Consider the following 27,449-nt stretch of genomic DNA (forward strand, 5'->3'; position numbering starts at 1 on the left):
GACCAAAATGCATATCAGTTATGGGACTTGCTGCTATCAAATAGTTTTATAACCCCGATGGCACATGTGAAGTTTCAATTCAATATCTGCATTAGTTTTGGAGATAGAAACTTGCATGTAAAACTTTAACCAGAATTTTCAAAGTCCAAAAGGGGGCAAAATTTGCCCAAAATACATGCCAGAGTTATGGGACTTGACCCAGTGAGGTTGGTAATTGATCTAGAAAAAGAAAAAAAAAGTTTCAAATCTATATGCCTTTTAGTAATTGCTGTAAGTACTTGCACGCAAAACTATAACCAGGATTTTCTAAGTCCAAAAAGGGGAATAATTTGCTCAAAATACATGTAAGAGTTATGGGACTTGATCAGTGAGGTTAGTAATTGATCTAGAAAAGAAAAAATAAGTTTCAAATCTATATGCCTTTTAGTAATAGCTGTATGTACTTGCACGCAAAACTTTAACCAGAATTTGCTAAGTCCAAAAGGGGGCATAATTTGGCCAAAATGAAGGTCAGAGTTATGGGACTTGCTGCTATCAACTAGTTTTATAACCCTGAAGACACATGTGAAGTTTCAAATCAATATCTGCATTAGTTTTGGAGATAGTAACTTGCATGTAAAACTTTAACCAAAATTTTCTAAGTCTAAAAAGGGGCATAATTTGCTCAAAATACATGTCAGAGTTATGGGACTTGACCCAGAGAGGTTGGTAATTGATCTAGAAAAAGAAAAAATAAGTTTCAAATCTATCTTTTAGAAATAGCTGTATGTACTTGCACGCAAAACTTTAACCAGAATTTTCTAAGTCCAAAAGGGGGCATAATTTGGCCAAAATGAAGGTCAGAGTTATGGGACTTGCTGCTATCAACTAGTTTTATAACCCCGAAGACACATGTGAAGTTTCAAATCAATATCTGCATTAGTTTTGGAGATAGTAACTTGCATGTAAAACTTTAACCAAAATTTTCTAAGTCCAAAAAGGGGCATAATTTGCTCAAAATACATGTCAGAGTTATGGGACTTGACCCAGAGAGGTTGGTAATTGACCTAGAAAAAGAAAAAATAAGTTTCAAAGCTATATGCCTTTAATTGATGGCTGTATGTACTTGCATGCAAAAACTTAACCAAGGTGTGACGCCGACGCCGACGCCGACGCCAGGGTGAGTAGAATAGCTAGACTATTCTTCGAATAGTCGAGCTAAAAATGCTGGCCTAGTGTAAACAAGCTTCTTCTATTATTTGACCTAGTGACCTAGTTTAAGAAGTCAGATAACCCAGTTTTATATTTTAACTTAATTTCATAGAGACATACATTTTGACAAAGTTTTATGAAGATCAAGATGTTCACAAGGATTTTCTACAATTTGACGTAGTGACCTAGTAACCCAGTTTCAAATTCGACCTTTATTTCATGGAGACAAACATAACCTTCTTTCATAAAGAATAAATGGAGAATGTGGCCTCTAGAGTGTTAACAAGGTTTTTCTTTGATTTGACTATGTGACATAGTTTTTGACCTCAGGTAATCCAATTTCAAACTTGTTCTAAATTACAAAGAGACAAACATTCTGGCATAGGTTTACAATAACCAAGTAGAAAATGTGGCCTCTAAAGTGTTAACAAAGTTTTACTATTGTTTGACCTAGTGACCTAGTTTAAGACCTCAGGTCATTAAATTTCAAACTTGACCTTGATTTCACAAAGACAAACATTCTGACGAAGTTTTATGAAGACAAGATAGACAAGAGCTCGTAGAACACGAAATGCCCCCCTTGATGCATTCAGTAATTGCACAAGGAACAGAAATTATTTGGTCACTGTGCACTGGATGTTTGACGTACTGACCTCAAATCAATAACTATGGGTCATTTACCAATCATAAGTAAACTCTGTATCAAATGTGATCTTAGACCAAAGTATTCTCCAGTTATATGGCACAAAAAAGTTCTACTGTTCTGAGTCAATGTGATCTTGACCTACTGACCTCAAAATCAATAGGGGTCATCTGCTGGTCATGGCAAACCTTCCTATCTACTTTCATGATCCTAGGCCCAGAGTTATCATCCAGTAACCGCTTAACTGTTCTGGATTACAGTGACCTTGACCTTTGACCTCAAAATCAATAGGGGTCATCTACTGGTCATGATCAACAACCCTATTAAGTTTCCTGATCATAGGCCCAAGCATTCTCAAGTTATAGCCCAGAAACTGTTCTGGGTCACTGTGTCCTTGACCTTTGACCTACTGGCCTCAAAATCAACAGGGGTCATCTGCTGGTCATGGCCAACCTCCCTATCAACTTTCATGATCCTAGGCCTAAGTGTTCTTGAGTTATCATCCGGAAACAGTTTAATTGTTCCGGGTCACTTTGACCTTGACCTTTGACCTACTGACCTCTAATCAATAGGGGTCATCTACTGGTTATGATCAACCTCCCTATCAATTTTCATGATTCTAGGCCCAAGCGTTCTTGAGTTATCATCCGGAAACCATTTAACTGTTCCGGGTCACTGTGACCTTGAACTTTGAGCAGGGGGCATAAAAATGTGGCCTCTAGAGTGTTAACTTCGAGCTCAGGTGATTCCAGGTGAAATGTTTTTTAGTAAATATGCAACACAAACTTCTTTATGGGTATTTTTCAATATGTGAAGGACCATAACTCTGGTCTGTTTGAGTGAAATCCCAAACAGAACACAAGGTAGATAGACCCTAAAATTTTCAATGATAGTTATACATTAAATAAAGTCTAGAAATTGATTTCAAAGTCCTTGGAAATCAATTTCTAGACTTTATTTAATGCATTACTATCATTGAAAATTTTAGGGTCTATCTCTACTATATAAGATAATGACTTGAAACTCAAAATATATCTTTACCATCATCATCTGCATGTGTGGTAACAATCCCAATAACAATAAATTTGTGTTCTTGATAGAATTATACCCCCTGGTGTACTTTCCTTTTAAAGTAGAGGTCTCTTAGGCAATAGAAAATTAGTTTTTAGATTCTCATCCCCGCCCGCCCCTATCTGAAACCCCCCGCCTCGAAATTTTTTATTGGTCAAAATCCAGATATCCAAAATTTCATGTCCGGATACTGGTACACTTTCATAAACATTGCATAATTCTAGAGTTTAAAGAAAATGTTTAACATATTATGGTAATGCAAAGACAATTTAACAGCATTTGACAGTATCTGATATTAAAAATTACCATGACATTACCTCTTATTATAACAAATTAAGAAAAATGATCATAAAATATCGGCAATTCACACGACTAGCAGACGTTCTGGCAAACTACTTTCGATTTCAAAAACTTTTAGAAAAAGGTAAAGCCAATGTATTTTCTTATCCTTATTTGATTGTTATTGATTAGAAATAAGTATCTGTTGTCTGGATTTCAATATTTCAATTGTGTTTAACATGGAATTTGCCTTCGTGGGGAAGCCTGACATGCCATTTTCACGTGCAAAGTATACTGAATTACCGCGCTATTTGTTTCATAGATATGGAAATAGGATTAAAATATGCTGTGCATGCAAGTGCATCTAATTAAGAAATATCTGATTTTTTCAAGTGTAGAAATACTAGATTCCTCGTATTTTAAACTTTAAGCTCGAAAGTCAATATCATCATCATCATCGGTTCCACGGGTATATAGCTTTTAGCACATGCTCAGCAGAATGACAGATTGATTGTTTTCTTTAAAAATCGTGTCTGTACTTCGTCAGAACTAAATATTTTGAATTTTCAAATACACTGAACAGACAAATATTAATTTGCCGTTGTTGTAGATTTACTTTTTTGTATAGGATACAATCAACCATCAGACAAAATGATTTACTATCACATTATAAACAAGATAAAAGTTTATGACATAAAATTATTTTGTTCATTTCAAAATTATTTCAAAATGGGTTTTACATATACAAGCATTCAAAGACACAGCAATACACACTAGTGATATTTTAAATATAATTTGTCAGATTGACCTCCACAATACCATATTTCCAAATTAAAAAATAAAAAATAAAAAGTGCCCACCCGCCCCATTTTTTCTCAAAATTCGGATGAGAATCTAAACATTTATTTTCTCTGGCCTTATTGAGACATACATTCATTTTACTGTCAAATCCCCAAACTGTGGAGCATGCTGTCTTACGGACAGCTCTTGTTATGTATATTTTTGTATAAGACAAAGTCATCGGCCAAACTCTGGTCTAGCTGAGTGATATCTCTTTAAAAAAAAACCAGGAGCACAACTTCACATGCTTAAACAAGAGGACCATGGTGGTCCTGAATCGCTCACCTGTCCCAACATGACCCAGTTTTGAACTGAGTATGACGTCGTTTTTTTACTATTATTTGACATAGTGACCTAGTTTTTGAGCTCATGTGACCCAGTTTTGAACCTGACCTAGATATCATCAAGATGAACATTCAGACCAACTTTCATACAGATCCCATGAAAAATATGGCCTCTAGAGAGGTCACAAGGTTTTTTCATTATTTGACCTACTGACCTAGTTATTGATGGCACTTGACTCAGTTTCAAACTTGACCTAGATATCATCAAGGTGAACATTCTGACCAATTTTCATGAAGATCCATTCAAAAGTATGGCCTCTAGAGAGGTCACAAGGTTTTTCTATTTTTAGACCTAATGACCTAGTTTTTGACCGCAGCTGACCCAGTTTCGAAACTGACCTAGATATCATCAAGATGAACATTCAGACCAACTTTCATACAGATCCCATGAAAAATATGGCCTCTAGAGAGGTCACAAGGTTTTTCTATTATCTGACCTACTGACCTAGTTTTTGAGGGCACATGACCCAGTTTCGAACTTGACCTAGATATCATCAAGGTGAACATTCTGACCAATTTTCATGAAGATCTTATAAAAAATATGGCCTCTAGAGAGGTCACAAGGTTTTTCTATTTTTAGACCTACTGACCTAGTTTTTAACCACAGTTGACCCAATTTTGAACTTGGCCTAGATATCATCAAGATGAACATTCAGACCAACCTTCATACAGTTCCTATGAAAAATATGGCCTCTAGAGGTCACAAGGTTTTTTTATCATTTGACCTACTGACCTAGTTATTGATGGCACGTGACCCAGTTTCGAACTTGACCTAGATATCATCAAGGTGAACATTCTGATCAATTTTCATGAAGATCCATTCAAAAGTATGACCTCTAGAGAGGTCACAAGGTTCTTCTATTTTTAGACCTAATGACCTAGTTTTTGACCGCAGCTGACCCAGTTTCGAACTTGACCTAGATATCATCAAGATGAACATTCAGATCAACTTTCATACAGATCCCACGAAAAATATGGCCTCTAGAGAGGTCACAAGGTTTTTCTATTATTTGACCCACTGACCTAGTTTTTGATGGCACGTGACCCAGTTTCGAACTTGACCTAGATATCATCAAGATGAACATTCTGACCAATTTTCATGAAGATCTTGTGAAAAATATGGCCTCTAGAGAGGTCACAAGGTTTTTCTATTTTTAGACCTACTGACCTAGTTTTTGACCGCACGTGACCCAGTTTCGAACTTGACCTAGATATCATCAAGATGAACATTCTGACCAACTTTCATAAAGATCCCATGAAAAATGTGACCTCTAGAGAGGTCACAAGCAAAAGTTTACGCACGGACGGACGACGGACGACGGACGCTGCGCGATCACAAAAGCTCACACTGTCACTTTGTGACATGTGAGCTAAAAATATTCCTGAAATATTTCATAATATTGGGTTCAATACTTTTTGAGATACATGCGACACAAACTCAGGCCCTTTTTATGTGTATTTTTGATTCAGTCAAGGGCCGTAACTCTAGTCTGACTTTGTGAGATCCAAATTCTAACCCCTCGAGCACAGCTTCCTGTGCTGAATAACAATCCTAAGAGGTTTGATGACTCTGGGTGTAATACTTTTCTGGGGGGCACAAAAAATTGTGGACAAATGACATCAAATGAGCCTAAAAAATCTATGCTCAATCTCTCTGTGTAAATGTTAGACAACAGCAGTTTTAAGTCTTGTCCTATTTACAAAATCAAAACATTTAGTTATCACAGAAAAGATAAAAATACCTTCTAAGCATGCTGTTAGATATATATGTTGGGGAAAGTATCTCCACCATCCAGCCAATTAACTCCCCTGCTCCACATAATTTCTCAAATATACTTTCACGCTGCTCCTCTGTGAGTGTTTTTGAGTCTAAATACAATAATAAAAATACATGTAAATACCAACAAACCCTTTATCCTAACACGACTTGATTCATTTTCCTATTAAACAAAGACGGCTGAAAGCTGCGTGTTATTTTACAACAATTCACTGTTCTGACGTCACAATTATTATATCATAGCATCAAATGGCATAGCGGCGCGTTGGAAAAGAAACCAAGAAAAAACGGGCAAATATTTGACGGATGTCATCAATGATGTACTTAAAAATCCTTGGTAACGTATAAGAATTGGAATAATATATCTCATTTAGTGATTTGCTCTTGACTAAAATCATTGTTTGTCATAAAGATGCATATTATTATATAATTCCTTTGCATCTGAACTCCAAACAGTGATTTTATTCAGCGACAAATCACTGAAAGAGATATATTATTTCTTGAACAAAACAACAAATCTACAGTAAAACATCAATCATTATGCAGATGAGGTAGAAAATGTGGCCTCTATAGAAAGTTAACAAGGTTTTTTCCTATTAATTGACCTAGTGACCTTATTTATAATCTCCAGTGTTTTTTAAAACAAGAGCTGTCACAGAAGTGCGCTCGACTATTTTGATGCTGAATAGTGCAACAGGGCACATCTGAGGAAGCTGAAGCTATCACTGAAGTGTTTAATGACTACCAACATGGGTGCATGATCATACAGGACACTAGATTAAGTCTGAGTCAAATGTATTTTAAACAAGCAAATTCGATGAATTGGTATCCCCCCCCCCCCCCCCCCCCGAAAGGGTTTGTGGTGAGGAATGACAAAAAATTATATCCGGCAAAAAGTTAAGGATGTTACTAAGAAGCAAATAATTTCATTAGTCAAAATCAGTTTAACAGAAAACAAATGTTTAAATAAAGAGTACATAATAAATGTATGATACTTTGATCCTGACTAAAGAATTTATTTTGAATGGCATATGCTTACTGTAATAAGATCAGCTTTTAAAATTAAATGCAGTTATTGATGAGTTAATTGAAATGTGAGCTTGAAGTTTGACTGGAACAAAATATTGTCTTTGAGTGGTTTGGCACCAAGTGTTGCTGTTTAACATGTACATTTGAACTTAAAAGAACAGATGTCCTTAAGAGAGCACAATCAAGTAAGATATCTTTAACATGGTTGGGGGCAAGGTTGGGTTTGAACATTTAAAAAAAAAAAAAAGAAAGGAATGGAAATACATATATATGTATATATATAAATATATGTTTATATTTTTTAGGGGGACTGGGGTGTGCGAACAGGTCAGGAAACAAAAATTCACATGTTGATTATAAATACTGATGAAAAATTAAAAATTAAAAAAAAAACAAGAGCTGTCTCCATAGGATGACACATGCCCCCGATGGCACTTTGAATGAATAGTTATGGCCGATGTTAGAGTTTAGGACCTTTGACCTACCGACCTGGGTCTTGCGCGCGACATGTCGTCTTACTGTGGTACACATTCATGCCCAATAATTTTAAAATCCACGCATGAATGACAAAGATATGGACCGGACACGCCCATCAATGCACTATCATGAAATATGACCTTTAACATCTAAGTGTGACCTTGACCTTTGAGCTACGGACCTGGGTCTTGCGCATGACACGTCGTCTTACTGTGGTACACATTCATGCCAAGTTATTTGAAAATCCATCCGTGGATGACAAAGATATGGACCGGACACGAATGCACTATCATGAAAAATGACCTTTAACGTCTAAGTGTGACCTTGACCTTTGAGCTACGGACCTGGGTCTTGCGCGCGACACGTCATCTTACTGTGGTACACATTCATGCCAAGTTATTTGAAAATCCATCCATGGATGACAAAGATATGGACCGGACACGAATGCACTATCATGAAAAATGACCTTTAATGTCTAAGTGTGACCTTGACCTTTGAGCTACGGACCTGGGTCTTGCACGCGACACGTCGTCTTACTGTGGTACACATTCATGCCAAGTTATTTGAAAATCCATCCATCGATGACAAAGATATGGACCGGACACGAAAATTGCGGACAGACTGACAGACGGTTCAAAAACTATATGCCTCCCTTCGGGGGCATAAAAATGGAAGGAAGAGGGGGGCTGGGGATGCATGATCGGTGGTGGGCATGACTGGGTGGAGGAGCGAGGTGGGGGAATGGTACAACTTGCATGTTGATAAATATTCATGAAAGGTTTGCAAAAGTCTAAAATAAGGATTTTTTTTTTGGGGGGGGTGGGTGACCAAGGCAAGGGGGTGACCAGGTGACAACTTCACATGTTTATAATAAATGTTATGAATGTTCATGGAAAAGAATGAAAGAAATTTAATGAAACTCTACATAATGGTAAGTTTGTTATGTACAAATAAGTGGATTTTTATACAATTAAAGGGCAATAACTCTGAAGTTACAAAATAAATCTAAACAAAATTGTGTATGCACAACCATATTATGACGATCTAAATTGTGTTTAAGTTTCATAGTTCAAGGTCAATTATATCAAAAGTTATGATGCAGAAATTGCCATATTTATAGTACTCTATACAGTTAACACTAGAAACTTCTAAGGGCCATAACTCTGGTGTTATTTGGGCAATCTGACTGAAACTTGACGAGCCCCATAACCTCATAGTGGTGGACATGTGTGAAGTTTGTTTGAAAAAAAATCTAAATTAAGAAATTAATTTTTTTTTTTTTTTTTTTTTTTTTGGGGGGGGGGGGGGGGGGGGGGGGGTGGTGACCAAGGTAAGGGGGTGATCAGGTGTGGGTACACAACTTCACATGTTTATAATAAATGTTCATGGAAAAGAATGAAAGAAATTTAATGAAATTCTTCCAACTGGTAAGTTTATGTACAAATATGTGGATTTTTATACAATTAAAGGGCAATAAATAAAGTTACAAAAGAAATCTGAATGAAATTGTGTGTGCACAACATTATGGTGATCTAAATTCTGTTAAAGTTTCATAGTTCTAGGTCAAATATATCAAAAGTTATGATGCAGAAATTGCCATATTTATAGTACCTTATATAGTTAATACTAGAAACTTCTAAGGGCCATAACACTGGTGTTACTTGGGCAATCTGACTGAAACTTGACGGGCCACATAAACTCATTGTGGTGAACATGTATATGAAGTTTTATAAAAATATTCCCAACCACTTCCTAGATATGGCTCCAGACGGACGGACGGACAACGCCAAAACTATATCAATCCGACTTTCGTCGGGGGATAATAATAACAGACATAAAGTGAAAGTGTATCAAAACATTAGTTAAACATAAAAGGGAAATAATTCATGGAATATTGTGCAAGAGTAATGCACAATGTGTCACATCATGTGGCTAATAATGTGGAACAACTTCATGTTTGAATCAAATCGTTTTAGTAACAAGAGCTCGTAGAACACGAAATGCCCCCCTTGATGCATTCAGTAACTGCACACTAAAGTTCTACTGCTCTGGGTCAATGTGACCTTAACCTTTGACCTACTGACCTCAAAATCAATAGAGGTCATATGCTGGTCATGATCAACTTCCCTATTAAGTTTCTTGATCCTAGGCCCAAGCGTTCTCAAGTTTTGTCCGGAAATGGTTTAACTGTTCCGGGTAAATGTGACCTTGACCTTTATCCTACTGACCTAAAAAACAATAGGGGTTATCTGCTGGTCATGACCATCCTCACTATCAACTTTTATGATCCTAGGCCCAAGCGTTCTTAAGTTATTATCTGAAAACCATTAACTGTTCTGGGTCATTGTGACCTTAACCTTTGACCTACTCACCTCAAAACCAACAGGGGTCATCTGCTGGTCATGATTAAACTCCCTGTCAACTGTCATGATCCTAGACCCAAGTGATCTTGAGTTATCATCTGGAAACTGTTTAACTGTTCCTGGTCACTGTGACCTTGACCTTTGACCTACTGACCTCAAAATCAATAGGGGTCATCTGCTTGTTATGATCAACCTTCCTATCAACTTTCATGATCCTAGGCCCAAGCGTTCTTGAGTTATGATCTGAAAACTGTTTAAACTGTTCCAGATAACTGTGACCTTGACCTTTGACCTACAGACCTCAAAATCTATAGGGATCATCTGCTGGTCATGACCAACCTCATTGTCAACTTTCATGATCCTAGGCCCAAGCATTCTTGAGTTATCATCCGGAAACCATTTAACTGTTCCAGGTCACTGTGACCTTGACCTTTGTTCTACTGATCTCAAAATCAACAGAGGTCATCTGCTGGTCATGACCAACCTCTCATGAGCTTCAAACTTAAAATGTGGTCTCTAGAGTGTTAACAAGATCTTCCTTTGATCTGGCCTAGTGGCCTAGTTTTTGAAACCACATGACCCAGATTCAAACTTGGCCTAAAGATCATCAAGATAAACATTCTGACCAAGTTTCATGAAGATAGGGTCATAAATGTGGCCTTAAATTGTTAACGAGCTTTCCTTTAATTTGAAGGGGTGACCTAGTTTTTGACCCCACATGAACCAGATTCGAACTTGACCTAGAGGTCATCTGGACAAACATTCTGACCAATTCTTGAGTTTCAAACTTAAAATGTGGTCTCTAGAGTGTTTCATAAAGATTGGGTCATAACTGTAGCCTCTAGAGTGTTAATAAGGCAAATGCTGACGCACGACACACAACACACGATGGACCATGCCGGACAATAACAGGTCACAATAGCTCACCTTGAGCACTTCATGCTAAGTCCCGTAACTGTGCAGAATTTTTATCTGAAAAAACGTAACATGCACCATGCACAACTAGGGTTACTACTGATCATTTGTATTAAGTTTCATTAAATTGTGTGCATTAGTTCAGGAGATTAGGCCACTCAAGATTGCATATGCAGACTATATGTATATAGTTTATTAACAAAAAACAAAGTCAAGTGACTGTGCAGAATTTTTTTCTGAAAGAAAGTAACATGCACCATGCACAACTAGGGTTGGTACTGATTACTTGTGTGAAGTTTCATTAAATTGTGTGCATGGGTTCAGGAGATTAGGCATGCATAAGATTGCATATGCAGACTCTCTCTATATAGTATAGTAACAAAAAAGACAAGAGGGCCATGAAGGCCCTGTATCGCTCACCTGACCTATTGACCTAAAGATCATCAAGATTAACATTCTGACCAAGATTCATTAAGATATGGTCATAAATGTGGCCTCTAAAGTGTTAAATAGCTATTCCTTTGATTTGACCCTGTGACCTAGTTTTTGACCCCACATGACCAAGATTCGAACTTGACCTAAAGATCACCAAGATTAACATTCCGACTAAGTTTCATTAAGATACAGTCATAAATGTGGCCTCAAGTGTTAACAAGCTTTTCCTTTGAATGACCTAGTGACCTAGCTTTTGACCCCACCTGACCCAGATTTGAACCTGACCTATAGATAATAAAGCTTAAAAATCTGACCAAGTTTCATTAAGATATGGTCATAAATGCGGCCTCTACAGTGTAAACTAGCTTTTCCTTTGATTTGACCCTGTGACCTAGTTTTTGACCCCACATGACCAAGATTCAAAACTGACCTAAAGATCATCAAGATTAACATTCTGACTAAGTTTCATGAAGATATAGTCATAAATGTGGCCTCTAGAGTGTTAACAAGCTTTTCCTTTGAAATGACCTAGTGACCTAGTTTCTGACCCCACCTATTAACCCAGATTTGAACTTGACCTATAGATAATCAAGATTAACATTCTGACCAAGTTTCATGAAGATATAGTCATAAATGTGGTCTCTACAGTGTTAACAGGTTTTTCCTTTGATTTGTCCTGGTGACCTAGTGTTTGACCCTACATGACCCAATATCAAACTCGTCCAAGACTTTATTTACGGTAACATTCTGACCAAGTCTCATTAAGATTGAGCCCAAATTGTGACCTCTAGAGTGTTAACAAGCCTTTCCTTTGATCTGACCTGGTGACCTAGTTTTTGACCCCAGATGACCCCATATCCAACTCATCCAAGATTTTATTGAGGGTAACATTCTGACCAAGTTTCATTAAGATTGGGCCAAAATTGTGACCTCTAGAGTGTTAACAAGCTTTTCCTTTAATTTGACCTGGTGACATAGTTTTTGACCCAAGATGACCCAATATCGATCTCGTCCAAAATTTTATTAAGGGTAACATTCTGACCAAGTTTCATTAAGATTGGGCCAAAATTGTGACCTCCAGAGTGTTAACAGTCAAATTGTTGACGACGACGACGCTGACGCCGCCACAGCCGCCGACGGCGGACACAGGGCAATCACAAAAGCTCACCTTGAGCAATTTGTGCTCAGGTGAGCTAACAAAGTCCCATAACACTGCAAATATTCTTTCCGAAAGAACGTAACATGCCCCATGCACAACTACTGTTGTTACCGATCACTTGTGTGAAATTTCATTAAACTGTGTCAAGGGGATGAGGAGAATTGGTGCCCACAAGATTGTGTCTACAGGGGACAGACAGACAGACAGACAACCTGAAACCCCACCTACAACTTCTTTGTTTGGGGGGTACAATAACAAAGATAAAAGTAAAGTGTATCAAAACATTAAATAGGTATAAAAGGGACATAATTCATGGAAACTTTCTGCAAGAGTAATGCACCATGTGTCATATCATGTCACTAATAATGTGGAATAATTACTTTAAATCTATTTAAAAACAAGAGGGTCACTGACCCTAAAGCGCTCACCTGTGTACAAGGCTTCAAGTGTGCTTGTTAGTACAGAGTAGGTTTTCTATGTAGCCATATTACTACATGTCACACTTTAAACAGCAAATTAAATTCGGTAATTACAAATCGATCACTGTCAAATATCAAGGCTCTAGCTATTATTGATTCAGAGAAGAAGATTTTCAAAGTTTCTGATATAAAAGCCTATAGTAAGTACATGTCAGACACATGGGTGTGGCCATCTTTTGACCTTAGGGCAATAATTTGGACAAGTATGGTATACATAAAGGGAAAAGTGACAAATCGGAATAATTTGAATTATCAGAATAATCTTGGTAGATGGTCACACAAGAAGCATTTGTGTAAAATTATTCTAAAATTGGGCTAGCAGTTTCACACAAGAAAATTTTTAAAGTTTCCACTATATCCATATCAGGAAAAGTGACCACACCCTCTGGCGGCCTTGTTTTTTGACAAATCAAAATAATTTGAACAATCTTCATACAAGGTCACACAAGGACCATTTGTGTAAAATTATACTTAAGTCGGGCCTGTAGTTTTACACAAGAAGATTTTTAAAGTCCACTATATACATATAGGGAAAAGTGACCACGCCCTCTGGCAGCCATGTTTTTTGACGGATCAAAATAATTTGAATAATCTTGGTAGAGGGTGACATAAGGACCATTTGTGTGAAATTATTTCAAAATTGGACCATCAGTTTAGGAGGAGATATCGTTGGAAGATTTTTCTATTTTTAGCTCTGGCGGCCATGTTTTTTGATGAATCAATATAATTTGAACAATCTTGATAGAGGGTGACATAAGGACCATTTGTGTGAAATTATTTCAAAATCGGACCATTGGTTTAGGAGGAGATGTCGTTTGAAGATTTTTCTTTTTTTAGCTCTGGCAGCCCATGTGCAACAAAGCGGAACCGTCTGAACAACTTTGGTAGAGGACCATCCAAGGAACATACATGCCAAGTTTCATCAAAATCCATTCAGTGGTTATGGAGGAGATGTCTTTTAAACACAATTGTTGACGATGGACAGACGGACGCACCGACACAAGACGGACACAGCGTGATCACAATAGCTCACCATGAGCATTGCTTCTGATTTATTTTTAGAAATTTTTTTTAATATTTTCCTATGTAAAATCAATTGACTCCTCGGGCGGGGTCAATTTTGACCCCGGGGGTCATGATTTGAAATTTTTTTGTAGAGGTCCACTAGGCAATGCTACATGTGAAATATCTAAGCTCTAGGCCTTCTAGTTCATTTTTAGAAAATTTTGGAGATTTTTCTATGTACAATCAAGTAACCCCATGAGGCGGGTTCAATTTGACCCCGGAGGTCAAGCTTTAAACAAATTTTGTTGATGTCTGCTAGGCAATGCTACATGTGAAATATCTTAAGATCTAGGCCTTCTGGGTTTTTTTTAGAAATCTTTGAAGATTTTCCTATGTAAAATCAAGTGACCCCTAGGGCAGGGTCAATTTTGACCCCAGGGGTCAAGATTTGAACAAATTTTGTAGAGGTCCACTAGGCAATGCTTCATGTGAAATATCTAAGATCTAGGCCTTCTGGTTTATTTTTAGAAAATTTTTGAAGATTTTCCTATGTAAAATCAAGTGACCCCGGGGTCATGATTTGAACATTTTAGTAGAGATCCACTAGGCAATGCTACATGTCAAATATCTAAGCTCTAGGACTTCTGGTTTTTGAGAAGATTTTTTAAGATTTTCTTATGTAAAATCAAGTGACCCCTGAGGCGGGGTCAATTTTGACCCCGGTGTCATGATTTGAACAAATTTGGTAGAGGTCCACTAGGCAATGCTTCAAACCAAATATCTAAGCTCTAGGGCTTCTGGTTTTTGAAAAGAAGATTTTTAAAGTTTTTCCTTTTGGTTGCCATGGCAACCAGAGTTCTGCATGGAATTCAATACTTTGAACAATTTTTGTAGAGCTTTATCCAAGGAACATTGCTGTGAAGTTTGGATGAAATTGGCCTAGCAGTTTATGAGGAGATGTCGTTTAAAGTAAAAGTTTACGGACGGACGACAGACGCTGAATGATCACAATAGCTCACCCTGAGCCTTTGGCTCTGGTGAGCTAAAAATGTTAAAATTTTCAGGTGCCAAGCCGGCTTCTATTACCGGCTTAGAAGACGGCAAACGGCAAATCACAACATTGTTGTCATGTACAATGAAAACTACAAACTTTCGCGTTTTCATGGTAGCTGGCTGGTTCGCGGCTACAGAACTTCGCGGATACACAACAACCGCGAAACCATATCTAAATAGCACGAAACCATATCTAGGTTTACAGTAGCTCACCCTGAACAAATTTCAGGTGAGCTAAAAAGCTGTTATTTGACCAAGTTGATGTAATTCTGGCCAGTAGTTCAGGGGTTAAGATGTTTTAGTCAAAATGCTGACAACGGATGATGGACAACGGATGCCGGACAATCCACTTATACTAACAGTTCACCCTTGGTTCAAGTGAGCTGTTAAAAAGGGTGAATGCATTACTTCATTATCATTTTAACTGAAATGTCTTACCTGCAAATTTGAGATCCTCTAGATCCTGTTTCTTGGAAATAGGACTGTAACATGTTCCATAAACCATTGGACCTGAAATTTATAAACTGCTCTTAGGCCAACAACAGTAATATTGACATATTTAAGATTGTAGTAATGCTAAGGTCTAACTTAATTCTGTATTAAAGATAGGAAATCAACATCAGTTCTCAAATCCATCATAAACAAGAGCTGTCCATAAGACAGCAAAGCTCGACTATTCCAAATATTGTCCCAGAAGCAGGAAAATATTACCCAAAATGTTAAATATCAAACAAGTTTTAAGTTCAAAAGGGGACATAATCTGACCAAAATGCATATCAGAGTTATGGGACTTGCTGCTATCAACTAGTTTTATAACCCCGAAGACACATGTGAAGTTTCAATTCAATATCTACATTAGTTTTTGAGATAGTAACTTGCATGTAATACTTTAACCAGAATTTTCTAAGTCCAAAATGGGGCATAATTTGCCCAAAATACATGTCAGAGTTATGGTACTTGACCCAGTGAGGTTGGTAATTGATCTAGAAAAAGAAAAAATAAGTTTCAAATCTATATGCCTTTTAGTAATAGCTGTATGTACTTGCAAGCAAAACTTCAACCAGGATTTTCTAAGTCCAAAGGGGGCATAATTTGGCCAAAATAAAGTTCAGAGTTATGGGACATGCTACTATCAACTAGTTTTATAACCCCGAAGACACATGTGAAGTTTCAATTCCATATCTGCATTAGTTTTGGAGATAGTAACTTGCATGTAAATCTTTAACCAGAACTTTCTAAGTCCAAAAGGGGGCATAATTTGCTCAAAATACATGTCAGAGTTATGGAACTTGACCCAGGGGGTTGGTAATTGACCTAGAAAAAGAAAAAATAAGTTTCAAAGCTATATGCCTTTAAATGATAGGTGTATGTACTTGCATGCAAAAACTTAACCAAGGTGTGACGCCGATAGGCACAGATAGCCACAGTGAAAAGCCATATGACTTTGTTGGATATCATCAACATAAAAGTATATTACAAGCCACGGTTACTCACAGTGAAATACTGCATGACTTTGTTCAATATCATCAAAATAGAAGTATATTACAGGGCACGGATACCCACAGTAAAACGACATATGATGACTTTGCTGTATATCACCAATATAGAAGTATATTACAGGCCACGGATAGCCGCAGAAAAATGATTTATGAGTTTGTTGTATATCATCAATACAGAAGTATATTACAGGCCAAGGGTAGCCACAGTAAAATGACATAACTCTGATGTACTATATCACAAATATAGAAGTTTATTACAGGCCACAGATAGCCACAGTAAAATGACATATGACTTTATTCGATATCAACAATATAGAAGTATATTACAGGCCAAGGATAGCCACAGTATAATGACATATGACTTTGTTGTATATCATTTGATCAAAGATTCACGAAAATCCTTCAAGTGATTTAGGAGATACAGAGTGGACACAAAATGGAAAGCTCAAAATTTGACCTTTAGTTGTGACCTTGGCTTTGAGCCGACATGGCTGACTCATGAATTCTGCATATTGTCTTGATGAGGTGATTATTTGACTAAATTCATGAAAATCCTTCAAGGGGTTTAGGAGATACAGAGCAGACACAAAATGAAAGGCTCAAACATCTGACCTTGAATTGTGACATTGACCTTGAGTCAACATGGCTGACTCATAAGTTCTGCACATCGTCTTGATGAGGTGGTTTCTTGACCCAAGCTTCTTGAAAATTCTTCAACGGGTTTTGGAGGTACAGAGCGGGCACATTGACAAAAAGGAAGGCTTAAACCTTTGACCTTGAATTGTGACCTTGGCCTTGAGCCGACATGGATGAGTCATGAGTTCTGCATATCGTCTTGATGAAGTGGTCATTTGACCCAAGTTTTATGAAAATCCTTCAAGGTAGTTTAATATATATGGACCGGACACGAAGTATTATGGACGGATGAACGGACGGACGGACAGAGACCATTCCTTTAACCCTTCCCTCACCACCAAAGCCACTCGTGATTAGGAATTAACTAGGCCCCAGAATTATCATATTATGAACAAATCATTTTTTTAATTTGGTGGTACGACACCGTCCCAGCAAGGATAGCCAGAAATGTATACGGTAGCGGATAGCCAAAAGGCGTGTCCTATTTAAAATAAATCATGGGTCCACTGGCACTAGAACCGCAAATTTAGCTTTGAGTGACCTATTTTCATAAATAATGGATTCCGTTCATTACCATGTTTTAATATAAGAACAGAGGGTGGGACGTAATATATAACAAGAGCGCCGCCATGCGGGGCAATATACGCCCGAAGGCTTACATCATAGGATTGGAGCAAAATTTTAAGAACTTGACTCTTGTAGCCCCAAAGGACTGGAACAACAAAAGGAAAACTTCAAAAAACAAATCTAAGTCCACAAAAAAAAAAAATCAAAGTCTACAAAAAAATCCTTATCAGGTATAGGTATGTAAAAATACACCTTAAAATTGGAGAAACCATCCATGTTGTACCACAGAAAAGTGGTCTCGGTTTTTCGCTACGGCCAATAATAAAAAAGTTTCAAAATAAGCTATTTATAGTAACATAAAAGGGAAGTAATTAAAAAAAAATTATTGTAAGTACAAAAAAGAGATCTGCCAAATAAAAACAAGACCACTGCAATGCAGAGCAGTATACACAAAGCAAAGTCATATATGACCTTTGACCCTTAAGTGTGACCTTGACCTTGAAGCGAGTCACCCGGAACATGCGCTCTGCACATCGTTACAATGTGGTGAACATTTCTGCCAAGTTTCTTTGAAATCCTTCCAGCAGTTCAAGAGTTACAGAGCGGACACGAAACAAACTGATATGACTTTTGACCCCTAAGTGTGACCTTGACCTTGAAGCAAGTCATCCGGAACATGCGCTCTGCACGTCGTCTTGGTGTGGTGAACATTTGTGTCAAGTTTCTTTGAAATCCTTCAAGGGGTTCAAGAGTTACAGAGCGGACACGAAACAAACTGATATGACCTTTGACTCCTAAGTGTGACCTTGACCTTGAAGTGAGACATCCAGAACATGCGGTCTGCACATCGTCTCGGTGTGGTGAACATTTGTGTAAAGACTACTAAAGTTTCCTTGAAATCCTTCAAGGGGTTCAAGAGTTACAGAGCGGACACGAAGTTGCTAACGGACAGACGGACGGACGGACGGACGGACGGACGGACACCAGCGTCATAACATAATACGTCCCTTCGGGCGTATAACAAAGAAGTATAAAATACACAGAATGGCAACTGGCTGTAATCTCGCGTGAGCTCGTGTCAGAGCGTGATTCAGCGTTATCTTACTAAAAACAAACATCGGCGAGCATGGAGTTACAATTTGTACCTTTAAAACTACATTTAAAATACATGTTAGCTTCTAAAACAAAATTAGTTTAATGTGAAATGGTCTTAAGACACCAAGTACATGTTTTTTTTTGCCATTGAAAGAAGCGTGGTCATACGGTGATAATTATTTTACCGATGAATTAATTGCTTTCGCATACAAAATGGCGCGTGGAGAAAGCACCACTTCCGGTAAACGAGATCTCGTTTTTTTGTCACGGGAGGTTGGCGAGATTTGCTCGGTATCAAGTCAACTCGTCCCCTAGTCAACTCGTCCCCCAGTCAACTCGTCCCCAATTTGGTCATTTCGTCCCCCAGAATTGGTCATTTCGTCCCCTACATCAAAACATTTGGTCAACTCGTCCCCATTTTGGTCAACTCGTCCCCCTTTTGGTAATTTTGTCCCCATTAATATTTTAGGCATTTTTGCTTTCTTATGATATTTTTGACTTTGAAAACTTGTATTTAAAATCATCGCGAGTTTTGAAGGAGTTATACTGGAAATAGTTAACTTTAAATAATTAGGTTTGATAAAATAATAAAAGAAATATACTGTAAATATAAAACAATTAACTGAAATAAAAGATAAAAAATGCAATGTCCTTAGTATTAAAAATATAATATAATAGAAGATCTAATTAACTTTTTAAAAATCATAGTAAGAAAAGAGAGAGCAATAAATCCGTACCCCTGGTCATAATAAAAGAAAGTTTTAATTAGAAATATAATAGAGAATAATTAAACAATTAATATTTGTCACATATGTTTTACTAAATATAACCAACATGCTTTATATTCATTTTTAGCTCGACTATACGAAGTATAAGGAGAGCTATCCTACTCGCCCCGACGTAGGCGTCGGCATCTTTCCGCGTCCCCTCCTTGGTTAAAGTTTTGGTGCACTCTCATTTTTCAACTTATCTCTGTAATTACTTGATGGATTTGATTCAAACTTGAAATACTTATTCCTCATCATCATCCACATCATCTGACATAAGGGCCATAACTCTGGCACCAATATTTCATGAATTATCCCCCCTTTTCACTTAGATTTTCAGGTTAAAGTTTTGATGCACTTTCACTCTATCTCTGTTATTACTAAATAGATTTGATTCAAACTTAAAATAGTTGTTCAACATCATCACCCACATCATATGACACAAGGCGCATAACTCTGGTACCATTTTTTCATGAATTATGCCCCCTTTTTACTTAGAATTTCAGGTTAAAGTTTTGGTGCACTTTCACTCTACCTCTGTTATTAGTGAATGGATTTGATTCAAACTTAAAATAGTTGTTCAGCATCATCACCCACATCATATGACACAAGATGCATAACTCTGGCACAATTTTTCATGAATTATTCCCCTTTTTACTTATAATTTCAGGTTAAAGTTTTAAGCACTTTCACTCTATCTCTGTTATTACTGAACGGATCTGATTCAAACTTAAACAATTGTTCAACATCATTACCCTTATCATATGACACAAGGTGCATAACTCTGGGACCAATTTTCATGAATTATTTCCCCTTTTTACTTAGAATTTTAGGTTAAAGTTTTGATGCACTTTCACTTTGTCTCTGTTATTACTGAATGGATTTGATTCAAACTTAAAATAGTTGTTCAACATCATCACCCACACCATATGACACAAGGTGCATAACTCTGGCACTAATTTTTCATGAATTATTCCCCTTTTTACTTAGAATTTTAGGTTAAAGTTTTGATGCACTTTCACTCTGTCTCTGTTATTACTGAATGGATTTGATTCAAACTTAAAATAGTTGTTCAACATCATCACCCACACTATATGACACAAGCTGCATAACTCTGGCATCAATATTTAATGAATTATGCCCCTTTTTGCTTAGGATATACTTATATAGTGTTTTGATACATTTTATCTTTACCTCTCTTATTACTTTAAGTTGATATTTTTGACATAGACTCAGGCTATTGTGCAATATGTTCATCCACAACTGGAGTCATTAAACACTCCAGTGACAGCTCTAGTTTCCTCAGATGTGCCCAGTTTCACTATCCAGCATCGAAATAGTCGAGCGCGCTGTCTCCTGTGACAGCTCTTGTTATCATTAAAATAAAAAAAGAAATACTTCAAAAGTACGGAGACAGTGGTTTCTAAAAAAAGTAGAATGAGCATATACCCCGCATACGAAAGGTGTTAAAGGTTATTAATCACATTAAAAGATGTTGATTGGGCTGATTGAAAGGTGTTAATGGTATTTAATTGCATGAGAAGTTGTTGATTGACCTAATGAAATGTGTGAAAATTTTCCACAAGTAGAATTAAATGTGTTAGTAGTTGATTGGAGTGAGGAAATTATTTGTTATAAAAAACAGTTTAATAAAAAGTTTAATCTTAGTCAAGAGTTTAAAAATAAGCAGCATCAAATACGGACATTTAAACAGCAATCATGTTGTCCAATAAAGCAGACTTACAAAAACAAATAGAAAAAAAAACAAAAAAAAACAACAAAAAACAGAAAATCCTCCTTGTTAAATCGATCACTTTTAAAGCAAAACGTTCTTAAAACGAACGAAAACTTATGTTTATTTTTAGCATAAAATATAAACCGATTTAATTTATTATACTTTGATTTTTTTTTCAAAATACGTTCTAAAAAGGGGGCCGAAATGACCAATTTGAAAATCGCCGAGGGGGACGAAATGACCAAATCGGGGACGAGTTGACTAGGGGACGAGTTGACTGTAAATCATTTGCTCTATATGCCTTTCAAGTTGCCAATCTATTTATTTTTATAGCTCTTTGTATATAAGAAGGCACCATTTCTTTTATATTTCTTTATAAATTGAAAAATTTATGAAAATAAGCCAGTCAAATCTAAATTTGCGGTTCTAGTTCCATAGTCCTATCAATAAGACCTGACATAACATATTTTAACATTTTTACGTCTATCGGTTATGTCAGGTCTTATCGGATCGCCATGTATAACATGTAGTGAGAAGCGAACACACTTCGTGTCGCTTCTAATCTTCAAATTATGAACAACATAACCCAATCCGAAGTGAAAGAACACTACTTACACCGAAAATAATCCTTTTTTCAACTGCACATGTGAATAATTATAAAATAAAAGTTACTTTTCATATATAAATATCGAGTTGTTTCTTTCCACTGTATGTATTGCCGTGTATCTGTATTATGGTGTGCAACATTGCCGGTCTATTCCGAATGTTGTGTAAACACAGTTTATTTTGAGAATCAATTTTAGACGAAATATTTTCCCTCTGGATCAATTGGCAAATAGTTCACGTGGAAAATTGTTTTCGTCTAAGTCGATTCTAAATATATTATAACCTGCTGAATATGCTTGAAAACTGGCGGAATGTGTATTGAAAACTGTACACAATTGACATATATTGGATATGAGGGCTTTTAAAGGTAAATTTAAACGATATATTACTAGAATATGATAAATAACGGTAGGCTGGACTGTCTAAACCTGCGTATATCGTCGCACCACGTAATTTTACGCACATCTATTTCGACGCCATTTTTGTTTTGACCTCGTTCTCGATTAACGTGGGGTTTCCAATGACGTAATTACTCGGTGTAATGACAGAAAACATCATGGTTACTTTTACCGATAAAAAAGTTGGAAAGTTCAGGATTTGAAGATATTTATCAACTTTCATTTACCCTATACATGATTTTTAATGTTTCTACTAATGCAGATTTTCATCCATTTTAAAAATGTCTCTGTGGAAGCTTAGATTAAAAAAGTTACTGGAAATTTTGTTGTACGTCTGCAGCCGACTTTGGTGCTATCAAGGTCACATCACTGCCATGTGACATATGTAGTCGCACTATTTTATGCACTGTTTTGGAAGGTGTACGCATTATATATCAGTGCGATCATTACTACACACTTCGTTTTTTTTCTCTTGTCAAGTAGGCTGCGAACACTGGGTTCATCTAAAGTTTTGTAAAAAACAAAATGTGCCAAATTCCTCTGTAAACACTGCAGTCCAGAAAAATGAAAGAAAAAACATCAGACAGTGTGTATTAAAAAAGCAGAGTGATTATTTATGTTTTAGCCCCTTATCTGCATGAATTTTAAAATGTTTTCAGATTTATTTATATCATTTGACCTTAATATTGATTATCTACTTGCATCTGCTTTTGTGTCAAGTTTTATTGCAGCATCCATGACAGTTATGGTGTAGCACATTACTTACAGTGGTTGCACAAATATTTAAGCCAATCAAAAGCTTCGTAACAAGTATCATGTAAGATGCGTCGAAATAGATGTGTTAGAAAAAAGTATGGCGGACCACACTAGTTGTTGTTTACCTTTTGATTTCTGGCAGTCAGTTGTTTAGAATAAGATGTTATTGGTATGATTCAATGCATAAAAGGTTAGTGCATAAGCAACATCTAATAGAGTCACGTATGATACTGAATGAAAAAGCGCGACCATGTTGCTTGTTATGTGCGTCGAAACTGGTGAGTCTGGGATATCGTATATTTTTCGTGTGAGAAAATGCTACATTCTACTGATTAGGGCCCTTTTAGACGTTACAATGCAGATTGAAAATATAATGTAAAATAATAAAATAATGAATGTTGAAGGTAAAATGAGCATGTACACGTCTAATATTTTGGACTACTAGTTCCAGTGCATGGGACAGGTGTATTCCCCGGAAAACCCGGAAATTTTACGGCTAATTTCCGGAAATAATGTACATGGCCAGAAGTTTCTTATTTGTGGTTTAAATCTAAATATTTTGATATATGATCTTTTTTTGAGCATCTAGGATTCGGGTACAAGTAATTTTTTTAGAGATATTGCTATATTTAAAGTAAAACCGACTGTCAAAATTAACCTTTTTTTGCCGTGAAATTGTCATATTTGGAAAACCCGGAAATCATTTACATGGCTATAAGTTTCTAATTTGTTGTTTAAATCTAAATATTTTGATATATAATCATTTTTGAGCATCTAGGATTTGGGTACAAGTAAAAAAAAATTAGAGATATTGCTATATTTAAAGTATAACCGACTGTCAAAATTAACCCTTTTTTTTGCCGTGAAATTGTTATATTTGGAAAACCCGGAAATCATTTACATGGCTATAAGTTTCTAATTTGTTGTTTAAATCTAAATATTTTGATATATAATCATTTCTGAGCATATAAGCATTAGGTAGAAGTAATTTTTTTAGAGATATTGCTATATTTAAAGTATAACCGACTGTCAAAATTAACCTTTTTTTTGCCGTGAAATTGTCATATCTGGAAAACCCGGAAATCATTTACATGGCTATAAGTTTCTAATTTGTTGTTTAAATCTTTTCTGAACATCTGTGCATGGGGTAAGTAGAAAAATAACGCTATATATTTAAAGCATAAACGTCTGTCAAAATTAACCGTTTTTGGTCGTCAAAATCGTCATATTAAAAAAAAAGCGGAAATCAAGTACTTGGCTATAAGTTTCTTACTTTTTGTTTGAATCTAATTATTTTAACATCATATCATTTTCAAGTATCCAAGCATGAAATGGGAAGAAAATCTTGAATCATTTTTTAAATGTATGACTTTTAAACGACCGCCAAACTTAAGCATTTTTTAGCCGGCGAAATCGCCGCATTTAGAAAAGACGGAAATCGGATAGTTGGTCAAAGGTTTTCTGTTTTTGATTTTCACTAACTATCTCCATGTCTAGGTATTAATAAAAACACATCATGAAATTGTAACTATTATTATTTTCAAAAATAACAATGTACGGTTCATAAAAGTAAAAAAAAAAATACAAATCGGCAACAGTTACTGACTTTGAATAATATTTACAAAACTTAATAGCAAAGATTAATATTAAATTTCAAATTGATAAAATGTTCATGCAAAGTAATTTCCATGCAGAAAAAAATACAAAATGAGAAGTTGTTTAGCACTTGCTGTTAAAGAAATAGTTGGATAAATATTTATTAGAAATAGCATTATATCATTCTGTATATTCAGTTAAAACATAAAAGCATACATGAAATGGTGACGAAAATAACTTTAAACACACACACGCGCGTGCGCGAAGGCACGCACGCACATACATATACATACATACATTATTATTTATCTAATACATGTAATCTTTCTTGCAAACTTTAAGACACTATTGACTATTATGTTTACTGTGATTTTGCTTATAAATGATGAAATAAATATCAAAAGTTTTTTTTATATCCTACGAATCAAGTGTGAAAATACATCATGCCAAAACGACCATATTAATTGCACTTTCTCAAAATATATAAAGAAATATTTGTTTAAAATACACCGGAACTGATTACCATCTTCGAAGATAATAAATCAAAGTGTGTACCGATGTCACCATAACTGCTAAATTGATTGTTTATTGTAATGCGCACACTCGATTAACATACACGTGCGGTATATCATCAGGCAATTAATGAAGGTGTGATAATTCAATCAGAGGTGATAACTTGTTCGCTGGTAGCAATAAAAAGAGAAATAAGGCATGATAGGGTATTTGTGTTCTGTTTCTTTAAATATTATTATACCCGTAAACAATTTAACATTTCAACCTTTTATAATAATAATTCTAATTATTACTTTATAAGGTAACTTCGATGAAACACCACAATTAAGGTACTTATTAGAACTTGTGTGATAAACCAGAATTAAATAATGCCAATATTTCCAGTTATTTATCATTGGTCTTAATTGCAAAGGTATACGTGGAAGAAATACTTCTCGTGATTTGTATGAAGGCAAAATGACACAGTACACATCCGTAATAAATTTTATAGTGAATTTTACGGACGTTTCTGCGTATAATTGTACTTAAATTTTATTGTCTTTTAAATTCGCTTTTAAAGCTTGAGAATACACTATTCGTTTTTGATCAAATGCTTTCAAATAGAAACATAATCAAATTATCATATTAAATATTAATATTTCTGTTTCTTTATGCATATATGGTATGATATAGATTATTGTTTCGATATTTAAAAAAAAATGAAAAATATTGCTTTAAATTTATTTTAATTCTAACCACTTATATGATTTCCAGATTATCCAAAATGCTACAATTTCACATCGAAATATACGGTATTTTGACGATAAGATTACCTTATTAAATCTCAATAGTTTCTATTTCTTTTTATATATGTCGTAGCATATAGGGTCCTCTTTAGATACATATAAAAATAAACTAATTGCTTTAGATATATTTAATTTCTGAGCAATTTTATGATTTCCGGGTTTTCCAAAATGCAACTATTTCACGTTGAAAAATACGGTATTTTGACGATAAGATTACCTTATTAAATCTCAATAGTTTCTTTTCCTTTTTATATATGTCGTAGCATATAGGGTCCTCTTTAGATACATATAAAAAATAAATTAATTGCTTTATATGTATTTAATTTCTAAGCAATTTTATGATTTCCGGGCTTTCCAAAATGCTACTATTTCACGTAGAAAAATACGGTATTTTGACAGTCAAATTAGCCTACTAAAATTTATTTATTTCTATTTATTTTTATATATTTGCGAGTGTAGAGGCTCTAGTTTAGATATTTACCAAAATTAGACGAATCCCTTTTAAAATGATTATTTAATGACCTCTTGAGTGATTTCCGGAAATTATCCGTAATATTTCCGGGTTTTCCGGGGAATACACTTCTCCCAGTGCATGGGTCCATGATGGGATTTGAACAACGGATTAGTTACCCAAGACTGGTCCACGTCCTGCTTCATCTATTCCGAGCCAACATGGCTCTAACTTTGTAAGTTCCGGTACTGCTGATTGTAGAATACAATTCTTTGTGTTATCGTTTTCATATGTTGTTTGATCCATAATCAAGTTTGTGTCTGTTTCAGACCAGTATTTAACGCACAGTAAGAGAAAATGCTGTAAGCAGTAATTTCTATTAGTCGGCAAAAGTAAAACTGTGCGGTACCACGGGTTTGACTAGATAGTATAGATACTACCGATACGAGTCAGTGCATAAAACGCGCTGATCGGAAAGGGCCTATATAACATGATGGGAAAGGGCCTGCCGTATGTATATCTAAAGAAATATGTTGTTAAAAAAATGCCAAACATCAATTAAATCAAATTGTGACAGACTAATATTATATGTGCAGTTTTTTTATCAGAAGTACGTGTATTCAATTGAAAGTTAATAATAACCAATATTCTTGAAATACATTTTTTTAAAGTTTTGTACTTATCGTTCTGTTAAAAGTACCATAATTGTTTATAACGAACGGACAGATTATTCAATTGTAACCTATCAATCAACAAGTTGAGTAAATACTGATTGCTATACGTGGCAATCAAAATTATTAAAGAAGGTTAAGGATGTTTTTATGGCTTTTTTGTTGTCACAATAAATCTGTCATTGAGTAAATAGTGCTTCATTCAATAATATAATAATATCTTTAAAATATATAAACCATTGGACAGATTTCAGAAACACAATATTCTAATAATGGCTTGTGCTATAATTTGGTGACAGTTATATTATACGTCT

The 27,449-nt window shown here is 35.6% G+C and overlaps 1 protein-coding gene across 2 annotated transcripts in view; it reads right to left on the reverse strand.

The window, feature by feature from the left end:
- Nucleotides 1-26,836, reverse strand: part of LOC123547011 (ribonuclease H2 subunit A-like) — a 77,349-nt gene extending 50,513 nt beyond the window's left edge. The window contains exons 1-3 of one of the 2 annotated variants that reach the window (XM_045333745.2): nt 26,644-26,836; nt 15,499-15,570; nt 6,111-6,237 (exon numbers count right to left, since the gene is read on the reverse strand). In XM_045333745.2, coding sequence (XP_045189680.2) covers nt 6,111-6,237; nt 15,499-15,570; nt 26,644-26,770 — 326 coding nt within the window. In that variant the 5' untranslated portion in view covers nt 26,771-26,836. The remainder of the gene's footprint in view (nt 1-6,110; nt 6,238-15,498; nt 15,571-26,643) is intronic. The other variant, XM_045333744.2, reaches the window with a different exon arrangement.
- Nucleotides 26,837-27,449: the final 613 nt, after the last annotated feature.

This window comes from Mercenaria mercenaria, chromosome 9 (genome assembly GCF_021730395.1).
Source record: "Mercenaria mercenaria strain notata chromosome 9, MADL_Memer_1, whole genome shotgun sequence".
NCBI lineage: Eukaryota > Metazoa > Mollusca > Bivalvia > Venerida > Veneridae > Mercenaria > Mercenaria mercenaria.